Source organism: Sinocyclocheilus grahami, unplaced genomic scaffold (assembly GCF_001515645.1).
Source record: "Sinocyclocheilus grahami isolate Dianchi unplaced genomic scaffold, SAMN03320097.WGS_v1.1 scaffold10.1, whole genome shotgun sequence".
Lineage (NCBI taxonomy): Eukaryota > Metazoa > Chordata > Actinopteri > Cypriniformes > Cyprinidae > Sinocyclocheilus > Sinocyclocheilus grahami.
Genome location: NW_015505189.1, coordinates 1,095,132 through 1,109,463, shown reverse-complemented (window position 1 = coordinate 1,109,463; position 14,332 = coordinate 1,095,132). Strand labels below are relative to the sequence as shown.

Here is a 14,332-nt window from a genome sequence, read left to right as displayed (position 1 = left end):
ATTTTTTTTAATATCATGTAAATATATTCAAATTAACATGATATTAAAAAATAATAATAATAATTAAATATATATTTTAAATACGGTATATTTGAATATCATGTAGTCTTTAAGGATTCAGATCTCATATCTATAGATATTACATTTGCTTCAATGAGTGATGAATAAACTTATTTCTAATCTACAGCAGATAACTACAAACTAATTTATATGAGGAAAGGATCTAACCTCATTTCCTGCTCCAGGCAGGAAGGTTTTGACTTTTATGGTTTTGCCTGGTGCTGGGAAAGGAGATTCCATCACACTCCTCATGAAAGGATACACCAGAGCAGCCGAAATCCCTCTCCTCCTCTCCACTTCATCAAGGATCTGTAATAAGTTAATGCTGAATTAGTTGATGGAGAAAAACACAGTGTTAAAAGGCATTCAGATGTACAGTAGATTGTGGCACTTCAACTGGTTTTATACACTGCAGAACAGCGATCGATTTAATGTGGTCGGTTTCTTTTTTCCTTTCAGATATGTGTGTGGAAGTCTCTGGAATTCTAACCTGTCACTAGCAAGTCATGGTTTTCATCGGCTACATGAGATTTTTTTCAAGATTGAGAAAAACATGCAGATTAGATTTCCATGGAATATTATGATAACCAAACCAAGGTTGGATCAAGCATGTTTTTATACTTCTTCCTCACTTTCCCATGAGTGAAAGGTGGAAGTGAAAGAAATAAAAGTGGTTTAATAGGCCAGAGAGAAAGACAGATTTAAGCTGGATGTTCCTCAATGCCAGCACAAGCCTTGCTCCAGCTGTGCCCATATCTGACAGCCAGAGAGACAGTGTGGAAGTGAGTGTGTGTGTGTGTGTGTGTGTGTGTGTGTGTGAGCAAGCCTGAGCTCACCTTGGAAAATAGGTTGAAACAGCCCAGTCGGCTGATGACACAATACACTTCAGGAAGACGAGGCCCTTTCCCACTCGGCTGCAGGTGCGGGGAAAAGATTACCCAAGCAATTAAATCACACACATGAAGTAACTCGGGGGTATGCAACACATGGAAGCATCCAAGTGATTTCTGTAAAACGTATAAGATACTAAATCACATCTGTGAGAGGTGACAGTGTGGAAGTGAGTGTGTGTGTGTGTGTGTGTGTGTGTGTGTGTGTGTGTGTGTGTGTGTGTGTGTGTGAGCAAGCCTGGGCTCACCTTGGAAAATAGGTTGAAACAGCCCAGTCGGCTGATGACACAATACACTTCAGGAAGACGAGGCCCTTTCCCACTCGGCTGCAGGTGCGGGGAAAAGATTACACAAGCAATTAAATCACACACATGAAGTAACTCGGGGGTATGCAACACATGGAAGCATCCAAGTGATTTCTGTAAAACGTATAAGATACTAAATCACATCTGTGAGAGGTGAAGTTGAGAAGAAACCAGATTTTGGTGTTGCTTGCATATGAATGATGCTAGGGTGCTGTGGGTGGTTGCCAGTGCATTTCTATATTGTCGCTAAATTCTGAATGCTTTTTAGTGTGTTGTTATGCAGTTGCTAGGGTGTTCTGGGTGGATGAGAGCCCAACCAGAAGTCTCAATGATAGTGTGGTTCGTATTTTATCAGATTATTTTATGTATTTTATGATCTAGCGGACAATTAAAACGTTTAGGGCCTGTACGATTTTTACAATTTTAAAATAAATCTCTTATGCTGCATTTATCAAATACAGTAAACACAGTATTATTGTGAAATATTATTACATTTTAAAACTTTTTTTTTATGTTAATAAATAAAAATTTTTTATTTATTACTGTGATCCAAAGCTGCCTCAATTACTCCAGTCTTCAGTGTCACATGATCCTTCAGAAATCATTCTGCAATTAAATCACACACATGAAGTAACTCGGGGGTATGCAACACATGGAAGCATCCAAGTGATTTCTGTAAAACGTATAAGATACTAAATCACATCTGTGAGAGGTGAAGTTGAGAAGAAACCAGATTTTGGTGTTGCTTGCATATGAATGATGCTAGGGTGCTGTGGGTGGTTGCCAGTGCATTTCTATATTGTCGCTAAACTCTGAATGCTTTTTAGTGTGTTGTTATGCAGTTGCTAGGGTGTTCTGGGTGGATGAGAGCCCAACCAGAAGTCTCAATGATAGTGTGGTTCGTATTTTATCAGATTATTTTATGTATTTTATGATCTAGCGGACAATTAAAACGTTTAGGGCCTGTACGATTTTTACTATTTTAAAATAAATCTCTTATGCTGCATTTATCAAATACAGTAAACACAGTATTATTGTGAAATATTATTACATTTTAAAACTTTTTTTTATGTTAATAAATAAAAAAATTTAATTTATTACTGTGATCCAAAACGGCCTCAATTACTCCAGTCTTCAGTGTCACATGATCCTTCAGAAATCATTCTAACATGCTGATTTGGTGCTCAAGAATTATTTCTTATTATTATCAATATTGAAAAATATCAACAACTTGCTGATCCCAAACTTTGGAACAGTAGCGTAGATATTAGATTTCTCTTCAACATGCTGCATATTTTAAATGTCATTAATGTCAGTATTACAAGTGTTGTGGGATGTGACTTGATAAGTATGAGCAATAGTGATGGTCAGTTTAGCAAGCACTACTAAGATTGAATGAGGGAGACAGAGAGACAATAAATAGAGAGTGAGAGAGAGAGAGAGAGAGAGAGAGAGAGAGAGAGAGAGACAGAGAAGCCACAATTTAAAAGTTAACATGAGTTTGCATGTTAACAATAGTGCCATTGTTTCATGCTGTTGTAAAACGTGGGGATGGGACCATTAAAATAATCACTCCCTTTAAATGTTGTCCTCCTATGCCATATTTGTATTTAGTATTCAATTCATAACCTAAAGTTAAACATGAAATAGTGCATGGTGTGAGTCTAAAATGGATGGAAGTTTTAAAAATGAATACAGAATTTCCAGTGTAAACACAGCACAGGTGCAGTTCCACAAAATGAATGAGTTGTCGCATGCAATTCACTAAACATTCGAAAGTCTGGCTATTTTCTAGAAATCCAATCAGGTTAGTGTCTCTCAAAGCACACAAACACAAAGAATCCCCATTTCTCTTGTCCATATTAGGTATGCAATTCTGCTCTGCTGACTTTTTACAAATGGATGATTAATTCAAGCATGTGGATCTGGGTTCAAATCCTCAGGAATGCTGCCCTCATGCCAGCCCCTGGACTTACTCCCTGCAGGGAACACAGTCAACACTTCTCTCCACTGGGCCATTCAGATGCACAAAAAGATGAGCTGAGAAAGAATAGAAGCTAAAGAAATCCCACAAGCCAATAATGAATCACTCTAAAGTCACATCTATAAAAAGAAAGTTCTGAAATAGCAACAGCAGTCATATTGACAAATATTGACAAGCATATCAATGACACATTTCTCTTCTTTTATTTCCAGAACAAATGTTTAGATGTTTAAAACACTTTAAAATGTCATTCTCAAAGCACAGATTACCGTTAACATGCACTTTAATGCAAAACATATAATGTATAACTTATAACAACAATGTTCAGAAAAGGCAGCACATTCCTAACTGCACATTCACAAATAAAACCCATGAAACATGCAGCTCATCACAACATTCAAAAACAATAATCACCACAAAACTCAAAGCACACAAATATGTGACCAAATCTTACATACAATGACATATTTTGATGGATTGTATTTCCATTCGTCTCCTGAGAAACTCTCATTAAACCAGAGGAGACACGTTTATGAGAATCTGTTACTCTTTGAGCACAAAAAAAGAGAGCAAACCAAACACTTACTCAAGAGACTGACCAAAAACCTCCATCCATATGCTTGCCCTTTAATTACAATGTGTGATGCAATATACAATATACATATGGTTGTACTAACACAAACAAAGGGAGCAAGAAAAGCATCCATAATGTGAGAAAGAGACTCACCAGAAGCCGTCTACAATACCCAAAGCGTCTACTGCCATCTTCTCCGGTGAGCATGAAAGAGAAGGTCTCACTGCAGCAAAACAAAGATAGCCATCATTAGTCCCCAAACCCTCATGTAGATCAGGTGATAAGTAGAAAAACAACGGTTTAAAACCACTTGAGAGGAAATGCTCTTGAGACTGATGACTTTGCCTTTGAGGCGTATACTTTGTGGTTAGAAGACTTTATCAGGCAGCTAAGATATTTGCAAGAAAACCAAAGACATTACTGAGAGTTTATGACATGGGGTATTTGGTCATGAATACTTGTGGAAGTTTAAATTGAAATTGTCATTTTTCAGTTCAGTTGATGAATTGATTGTGCGATAGGGTTGTTCCTGTGACCCACAAAATGTGGTTGTAATTGTCTTGATGGAAGTACAATTCCAAAAAATCTCTAAAAGTGCTCTTGAAGGTAGCCTTTTTTCCAGCCAAAAGTGACTAATGCCACATGTGCTATTTTTGTACCGTTAAATTTACTTTATTTTAAATGTACTGGTAATGCAGACATATAAATTATGATGTATGATATTTTGAAACTATCATTGCATTAAATTAGTTTTTTAATCAATATCAGTTAATATTGGAAATATCAGATGATATTGGATATTTAATTGTGGGCACTCATTTCTGCCTATTTTTAAATGACCTGTCATCATCCAGGGCTAATTTTAAAAGGTGGCAGATTAAAGCAACGACGTAAATCTGCTCTCCCAAAGCCCTATAATAGAGGTGCTTTTTCCAACTCTATTATAGGGACGTTCTCATCTCGACTGTTCAACTTTCAAGAACATAATTATATCATACTGCATACTTCATACTGCACATTATGATGCTGTGATTAGTAACTTGACTGAGTAGATTTTTTTAGTGTGTTTTACTTTTATTTTAGACACAACTGTATAGATTTTAAATATTGGCCATAACATGAAAATAATTATTGGATTATCAGTAACAGCCAGAATTTTAAACTCAGTGCATCTCTGCATGCATAGAAAAACAGTAATACCTGTTGTATTCAGACACAGGGCTCCAGTCTTTGGCATCTGGAAAGCAGAATTGTGGGATAGCCTTGAGTCTCTGTTCAGCTTCCCTCATCTGCTTGGTGAGTCTCTCTAACTGTGAGGGTCAGATGAAAAGACCTGGTAAGGAATCTATCTAATATATTTGCACAGCCTCTTTATAGTATCCTTTTGCACCTTCATTACTAAGTCAAGTATGTACAGAATATTTTTCCGCCCAACAAGGGGACAATCCCCCAGTTCTACCACAACTCATGTCACCATCAGCCCTCTGTTCTAGTTTAGAAACACATTAACGGGCTGACCCTCTTTTGGGCAGAGTGTCAACATATTTCAGCTTCTCAAGGGAACACAATCACTAAGGCAAATCTCAGCTAATTAAAGACCTATCTCTGTAACTAAACATGATTGCTATGGCAACGATTTCCTGCTTATGCCACTTATTGTCAATACGTCCAAACGATAAGAGCTCAAAGCTGTATATTCAGCCTGGTTTCTAATTTGCATAAGTACATTATTGTTGAAACATTTGGGGTCAGTAAGATCTTTGAAAATGTTTTTGACATTTTATGCTTACTAAGGCTGCAATTATTTAAATAATTGTTTTATTTTTAAAAAATTAAACAATTGCTTTATATTTCAATATATTTTAAAGTGTAATTTATTTCTGTGACCATTTTTTTCAGCAGCCATTCCTCCAGCCTTGTCACGTAATCCTTCAGAAATCATTCTAATATGCTGATTCGGTGCTCAAGAAACATTTATTATCAATGTTGAAAAAAAGTGCTGCTTAATATTCTTGTGAAAACCGTTATACATATATATTTTTCAGGATTCTTTGATTAAAAAATAAAAATACTTTGAATAAAAGTCTTAATCTCTTTTTTATTGACCCCAAACTTTTGAACAGATGTAAACCGATCTGTTACCAAGTATCCAAACAACTACATTCTACCATCTGAATAAAAAAAATAAACACTCCATTTGAATGACATTCAAAAAGCAGCAAGGATTATTTAAAATAATATCAAGACTTCATCAGGAAACTGTTTGATAGCAACCCTGTAAGAATTGACCCTAAAAAGACATATAAAGGGATCCTAAACACAAACAGTAATGTACATCCCACTGTGCAGCATCTTAACTGTAAAACAAAAACAGTATCTCCCCTTTTTATAGAGAATATTCACCTTAGGGAACTGGTAAGTGACTTCTGGAGTATAAGAGTTTTTGGTGGGCTTTTTCTTCAGTGAGACCACCACAAAGTACTCAAAGAGCTCCCTTTCCTGCCACTCAATCAGCTGCAGCTCCAGAGTCCTGTAACTGGGTGCACTTCGCAGCATTGACTGCAGCTTCAGTAACCTCTGAGTGTGGGCTGCGTTAAAAATATTTAAAAAATAAATAAAAATAAAAATCCACACTATTACAGGCGACATACTGTATAGTGTGAAAGAACTGTGTTTGTATTTTGTGTGTACATGGTTATTGTTAAATAATGTTCATATAAAATGCACTTTTACATTCACATCATTTTAACGCTTTTATCATCAAAAAAACAGGCTGATTATAAGATAAATTGTTGAGATTTCTAATTTAACAGATCCTATGTGGATCTCAGTCTCATCTAATGCTCAGGTACAGATTTGGTATTACTAAAAATAAAACTAATAAAAATGGTTTTCTTCAATTGAAATGAATCGAATTATTATATGAAATCGAATTATTATATGAACAAACTGAAATGAATGAAAATAACAAAAGCAAATGACTAAATTACTAAAACCTGAAAATATTAAAATAAAAGCTCATTCAAAATATTACTAAATACAGTAATATTACATTCAAAATATTAATAAAAACAATAGGAGTATATACATAGCACTGCTCAGTTTTGACATTTACTTGTGACAAATCACAGGGTCATGTGATGTTTGCTCCAAGGACAGAGTCTTTGAGCAGCCCTCAACTCAAACACATTGCTCACTCAGCCATATGTGCTGATCCCTTACCTTTAAACCTGTCATCAGAGTCACTTTCACTCTCGCTGTTGTCATCTACAAACAGAGTAGAGGGGTTGTTTAATGTCAAAGGGTCAACTGACAACATTTTTTGGTCTGAACATGAACAACTGGGGCACATTCTGAGAGATTACATCACAGTAAAACTCTTTACCTCTTAGAGACGCAGTTTCTATGTTTGAAAGCGAAAGTTTCTTTAGCCTCTTCTTTCCTCTTTTTGTACAGTAGATAGAGTTTATTCTTTGCACCACCTGATAAGGAAAAAGATACGTTACTGAAAATGACTTTCAAACTGCCCCTTATGTACACATTTAGCCAGGAATGTTAAGTTTTGCAAATAATATTTTAAGGGGCTGCTGTATCCAGATGGGAAAGTTATTGATTTTAGCTATCAGTGAGTTCCTAAAAGTCACTGGGACCGCTCTATAGCAACTTGTAAAATGTCTGGAAAGGGAAAAACAGTGAAACTAAATCTTTCAGTCCTTCAGGGCTCCTTTTTTCCATTCTTGAGAGTGGTTATGTAAACTTGAGCGATAGATTCCATGTTTTTCTCTTTAAACCCTGCAGCATATGAACATTAAGGTTATGGGCATTAAAATTGTGTGTAGTTGAAGGTGAAGGTGTTTTCCCAACAAAAACATTCAGGAGCAGAGGAAAAAGTAGCTGGAAGGCAGACTTCTGTGCTTCTGAAGAGTCAACTGTTAACTCTTAATGTTGGTAAAACTGTGTCAAGTTTAGTGTCAGGGATTCATTGTGTCACATTACACAGTGCTGCACCCATTCATTTAAAAGCATTTATAATGGACCATAATGGGCCAGTGTGAAAGATTATATTGGATCCGTGCATTTGGTCTTAAAACTGATGGGAGCATAATGAAGCTGCTGCTGTCTGTGTCATTAATGTTAATCAAACAATAAAAGACAAAGAGAAAATCCCTCACTGCTCTTTACTGAATAACTGTTGTAGCTTTAACAATGATTAATCTATATTTAATGTATACAGTGAAGACTATGCAATGTTATTTTACATTTGATTATTCAATTTCTGTACCTGAACGCCTACAAACCTGAAAAACAAAGCATTGTTTCATTTGTATCTTTGTTTTATTGTATTTATTTGTACTATTACTAATTTGTTTATTTGTTCTTAATTTATAACTGACTCTTCAATTTAATAATGTTTGAACTTTGTATTTGTTAGGCTAGTAGTTTTTCTCGTGATATTTCCTGTGAAACTGAAATTGAGAATTGTGAAACTACAATCTAAACTTTTGATTAGAATCATTGATTAGATTACAAGATAACACTGGTTGAAAACAATAATAATTTTAGACAATTATTATAGACAACTATTTTGTGGCGGTAACAGTGAAAATGTTGGCAGTGCAATTAAAAATATGAACCACTGGCCCGGCTGGGCCAGTAGAAAAAATCCTTAGCGTCGAGGATTGTTATATGTCACGTAACCTTTAACAGACATCAGAGAACCGTGAATATGTGAATGTGTTGTTAAATTATTGAACTATCAACTTAAAATCTCAGAGGTTAATTCAAGTATATTTTATATCAAAAGAGTTCAGCTGACAAAAAGTTTAGGAATCCCTGATTTACAAGAAAAATTACAAAAAGACATGTTCAACCGTTACAGGGTCACTTTACTCCATTCTAGCCTTATTGTTTACCTTGGGGACTCGTTTCTGCCTGTGGGACGCCAATGTATCGGTGGAAGGGTTCAGGCTGTCATCTAATAGGCCACAGGGGGAGGAAGGCAGGCCCAGCTGGGGTAGCAGCAGCATGTCATCATGGCTGTGCCTCTTAGACAGGCGGGATGTGCGCTGGCTCTTCCTGTCAGCAGGACCTGGCAGCCGCAGAGACTGACTACTCGGTTTAGAGGGCAGCTGGTGAGAGGGAAGTTGATAAGAAATTAATCTTTTAGCATAATGAAAAGGTGCAGACATGTAGAATAAATTGAAATTTGTAAAATTAAAAAGTGCATAAAAATACACTACAATACATTGCAAAGCACTTTACTAAATTTTGTAACAATATAGTGAATTAATTCATATATATAAAACATTGATTTAAATAAAAATCATTGAAAAGCATGTGCTATCATCACTATCTTACACAGCCAAGGAGACTACCTGGGGAGGTGTAATGGACTTCCTGTCCTGGGAGGTCCACATCTTGTTGAGTGAGTCCCGGGACCTCTCGGGTAACAGGCGGGAATTTCTTGCCAGACATCTCCTCACTGGATCTACATCCTCATATGGATTCTCTTTCTCTGTTTGCAGAAGAGCAGAAGAGAGGGAGAAAAACTCAGACTAAAACCAAACACCAGCTGCCCAGGAGCCGACTTAAAAGGTAGCAAGGTAGCATGTCTTCTTAAGGAGCGAGTGGGAGAGAGAAAAACTGATATGAAAAGGGTGGACAGAGGGTATATGGAAGGCGGTGGAAGATGATAATGAAAAGAAGGAGCCGGAGGCACACAACGGGGCAGCTATTGAGTGCTGGGAAAGGATTATTCATGGAGGTTTACTGCTGGCGTGCTTGAAACTCAAGTGCAGAGTCTCCAAAAAACAGTTTCTGTTGGACATAAGCCTTTGGACAGCATTCTGTCTCCAGAAATAAGGGCCAGTGATGAGTCAAGATAAGAGAATGTAGACAGTGCAGAACTTTAGTCTAACTCTGCACAAGACTCCATGAAAACAAAAAAAACATTATAAATGTTGTGAAGACAGCCTCTTTGTTAAAACGTGTTTAAGATTAATCTTATTTTTGCAAACATGTTTTCTCACGTAAAAGGGTGGATCACTTGTTCACCGAACACTTGAGGATATAAATAAAGTTGAGCTTTCCCATTTAAGAAACTTTGGCAGACTGATAGGCAACATAAAGCGAGGACAAGATGACCTGAATAGGGCCCGCAAAATTTTTTAACTCTAATGTGGAAGCATGTATGAAGCATCAACACTGGCCTACTATGACTTCTTCTGGTAATGCTAATAATTAAGATATGTATACAAACACACACACAAGTTATATACATATATAAATATAATATATATTTTTTTCCAACAGAAAACAGCTATGATGCTTAATATTTTTCAATTTAATGCAGTCTTGTGGAATGAAATATTAATTTCTTTAAAAAGAAAATCTTACCGACCCCAAAATTTCACTAAAAGTATTTTAAAATTGATAATTTAATGATGCATCCTATTGAACAAAATGAAGAACTGTGTTGCTCATATAACATCTAGCTATTGCATCACTTGTCTCAGGTCAGTATAATGAAATCCTCTAATTAAAATCATTCTTTCCAAGTCACCAATTCCTGGTTGTCAAGACAATGTAATGAAACCAACCGTTTGAATGCTGCCAGTTTCAATATGATGTAAAAACAGTTGTGCACATCCCACACAAAAACAGTGCCCTACTTTTCTGTTGTTTTCTGTAAGACATTGGCATATCACACATCTTTCTGCCCTGTTTCCCTCCACTAGTTACACAACAGGGGTTATATTACAGAAACATCCTAACCTAAAATACTGAATGCTGATTTCAGAAAGAAACTTGGATCTTGGCAGATTATAACCTGACACTTAAAATAGGACATTTGTGTAATACAGCTCCAGGAGCACTACAAAAGAAAGCAATCATATCTGCTTAATTCATGTTGCATCTTGTAGATGAAAATATTAGCCCTTGTTTGTTCACCCATTTTGTTATATGCTTTACTTATTAACACTTTAGCACAATATATGACAAGGGTATCAAAAGTGCCACTAAGTAAACCTGGCCATAATAATCAGTGTAACTTTTTGTAAAAAGCTTAAAAGGCGGCAAAAAGCTACCATACAATGTAGTAATCAACTACACAACAGCCTGACCTCACGAGATGTACTGCTGAGATTTGCCCTAGTGCCATTAAGCCTGAGAGGCACAATGACAGGCCAGCAATTGCACATAGTGCTCTGTGAGGCTCCCAAACGAAGCAATGTAATGACAGCATGCTGGAGAAATGATATGCCTCCCTGACCACTCACGTACAGGAGGGTACTAATCAACTTCTCTGCTAACAGGAGCTCCACAAAACACACAGACAAAAGGAGAAAGAGTGGGCACCCCTAACCAAAACACATACTGTGCTTCTGTTTACGCAATAGGATTTCAAAGGAAAGGATGTTGAGTGCTTCATGTGTAAGTGAGCAGTACACTACCAATAAAAAGCAACACAGCAGACACAACCGTTTTATGTCCACATCGCGGTCTTCCCAGGAGCACCATGCGGTCATGTGAGACGAGGTATGACCCACAAATAAAATGGCTTTGTGACGTTTAAACAAGCAGAAGATGCTTTTTGCCTGGAAGAAAAAGCTAGAAAACAGGAATGAAGAATGGATATTGTTTTCAACAAAAAATCATGGACAACAACCTGACTGTTATGGCACTTATAAGGACTGAAAAAAGTAAATGGCCTCTGTTGAAGACTGCATATCATTTTGACATCAATAGGTCTCCCTACAAGCGACTTGTCTCATGGTAAATGTAACATGACCCAGCCATCTGGAGATTTTTGGCCAATCCATTATCACTATACTAATGTGCATTGCATATGGGGGATATGTCACAACTGCCACCAGACCAGCCAGGCTTTGTGCCTAAAAGCAACATGATGCCTAAAGTTTTAACCTGAGAAAAAGTTTAGCTTTACAAATGTATACCAGAAATAATGTTTAAGTTTTTAACATTTGGTGACATTTTAGTAGCAAACAGGGCTGAAACCCTGTTGATGGTCTAAGGAAGCAGACCATCTGATATGCTAAACACAGCCTGATGCTTCTGGAGACCACCCTTATATGCCTCTGTGGTTGGAGCACAGAGGCACACAGAGGCCATATATTTCTCTGGAACTAATCAGCATTCGTAAAAATGTGCAACCACAATGCTTGATCCCCCACCCGAGGTGTTCACTAGAACAATGGAACCTTTGTCAGGGGAAAAAAGTCACCCACTTCCCAACTGCTAGAGACTCATGCACCGCCTGGACAGAGTGGCCATCATCATTTCAAGCACAATACGTAGAAAAGGCTTTATTTTTGGCTGTAGAACTGATATAATGACATTAAAACTTCAAGTCTACCAAACCACAAACTCCTTCTGTTTGTTTGCCAACTAGGCACTTATTCAGCCAGACCACTTAACAGCAGCTGATGCCCAAGCCTCATCAGCAATGGCAAGACAGAGATTTACAGTCTGGCCACAGGGCAAGACGCTAGAACACTGTAACAGTGTCAAGCCCCACAGGGTCTGAACATTAGTGCGCACAGACTATTTCCTGCCAGGAAGGAATTTAGCACCTAAAATCAGCCAGCACCACATGCCAGTACTTCATCACCTTTGGTAGACTAAAAGGGGGATTTAACCAGGGCTTGTGTGAAGAGCGCACAATCAGCAAGCAATATCATAAAATCATAAAAATGTAATGCATATAACACTTTAAATATATAAAATATAAATAGATGCCTATAATGTTTTAAATTAAAAACATTAAATAATAAATATAAAAAGATAAATTATATTTTTTTTATTGCTATACTTTATTTAAATATTTTATTATTTTTATTATGATTTTATGCTATAAAAATATCTGTAAATGTTATATAGTTAACAATTATATACTGTACATTTAAAATATATGAAATCAATAAATGTACAAATATATAAAATATTTTTTATTAAAAAATAAAATTCTACAGTGGGTATAGAAAATAATCACATTTTGTTGCTTTGCAGCCTGAAATGAAGACAGGCACAGTTTTTGCTTTATCCAGCTGTATTTACTAGTACTACAGCTAAGATATAACATATCAGAAAAAAATTATAATAATAAACCAGAATCACTGAGTTGGAAAAAGGATCACCCCCTTGCGTCAGTATTTTTTTGAACCACCTTTTGCTTTAATTACAGCCTTCGGTCTGTTGGGATCTGTCTCTATCTCTACTAACTTTGCACATCTAGAATTTGCAATATTTGTCCACTCTTCTTTGCAGAACTGCTCAGGTTCAGTTAAATTTGATGTTGATTGTTTGTGGACTGCAGTCTTCAAGTCAGTTCATGCAAGGACATTCACCTTTTTCTCCTTCAACTACTGTGTGCTTTGGCTCATTATTATGTTGGAAGGTAAACCTTCTTCCCATTGACAACTTTCTGGCAGAGGGCAGCAGATTTTCCTCAAGAATTTGACGGTATTTTGCCCCATCTGTTTTTCCTTCTATCCTGACAAGTGCTCCAGTCTCTGCTGCAGAGAAACACCCCCATAACAGGATCTTACCACCTCCATGCTTTACTGTAGCAATGCTGTTATATGGATGGTGAGCTGTATTGGATTTCTGCCAGATATATCTTTTGGTGTTGAGGCAAAATAATTCAATTTTAGTCTCATGCCGATGGAATCTTCAAGGTGCGTTTTGGCAAAGTTCAGTCGTGACTGTATGTGGCCTTTCTTGAGTGGCTTTTTTCATGCAACCCTCCCATACAAGCCAATCCGTGGAGAATTTGTGATATTGTTGTCAATATGCACACAATGACCACTCTTTGTCAACTGCTTCAGAGTTGCTGTAGGCTTCTTGGTATCCTCTCTGACCAGTTTTATCCTGGCTCTTTCATCCAGTTTGGAATGACGTCCTGATCCAGGGAGGGTCTGTGTTGTACCAAATACCTTCCACTTCTTAATAATAGACTTCAAAATCATGGTGAGTCATGGCTTCTTCTCCTGTTATTGTCACTTGCACTGCTTGCCACATGTATAGTGTGGCTTTCTCTGTCAGCGGCGAGGGATTCACATGTGATAAATGCAGGGAAACAGAGGGTTGAAAGAATGTGAGGGCCTTAGATACGGCTTTGGATGCGACTAGCTTAGCGAGTCCCGTACATTGTTTGATTCCGGTTGCAGAGCAACTGTGTGACTGTGAGGCAGCATAGTCACACGACAAAATACCGCTCTTCCGTTCCGATCAAAACATTAAACAGGTTCTCCCCATTCAGTGACGCACCCGCTTAGAAACCTAATGAAAGAGCCCTAGTTATTGGCAATTCTATTCTACGGAACGTGAAAATAGAGACACCAGCCACCATAGTCCAATGTTTACCGGCAGCCAGAGCGCCTGACATCTTCGCATATTTAAAAGTGCTGGCTAATGCTAAACATACATTCAGTAAGATTGTTATTCACGTCGGCACTAATGATGTTCGACTTCGCCAGTCGGAGATCACTAAAAATAA

General features: G+C 37.1%; 1 protein-coding gene across 2 annotated transcripts in view; it reads right to left on the bottom strand.

Annotated features, from left to right (window-relative positions):
* LOC107593270 (suppression of tumorigenicity 5 protein-like) overlaps positions 1-14,332 on the bottom strand; it is a 76,274-nt gene that overhangs the window by 13,071 nt on the left and 48,871 nt on the right. For both annotated transcript variants that reach the window (XM_016282932.1, XM_016282923.1), the window contains exons 6-14: positions 9,189-9,328; positions 8,727-8,942; positions 7,199-7,295; positions 7,036-7,080; positions 6,217-6,401; positions 5,014-5,123; positions 3,967-4,036; positions 1,199-1,276; positions 229-369 (exon numbers count right to left, since the gene is read on the bottom strand). In XM_016282932.1, coding sequence (XP_016138418.1) covers positions 229-369; positions 1,199-1,276; positions 3,967-4,036; positions 5,014-5,123; positions 6,217-6,401; positions 7,036-7,080; positions 7,199-7,295; positions 8,727-8,942; positions 9,189-9,328 — 1,082 coding nt within the window. The remainder of the gene's footprint in view (positions 1-228; positions 370-1,198; positions 1,277-3,966; positions 4,037-5,013; positions 5,124-6,216; positions 6,402-7,035; positions 7,081-7,198; positions 7,296-8,726; positions 8,943-9,188; positions 9,329-14,332) is intronic.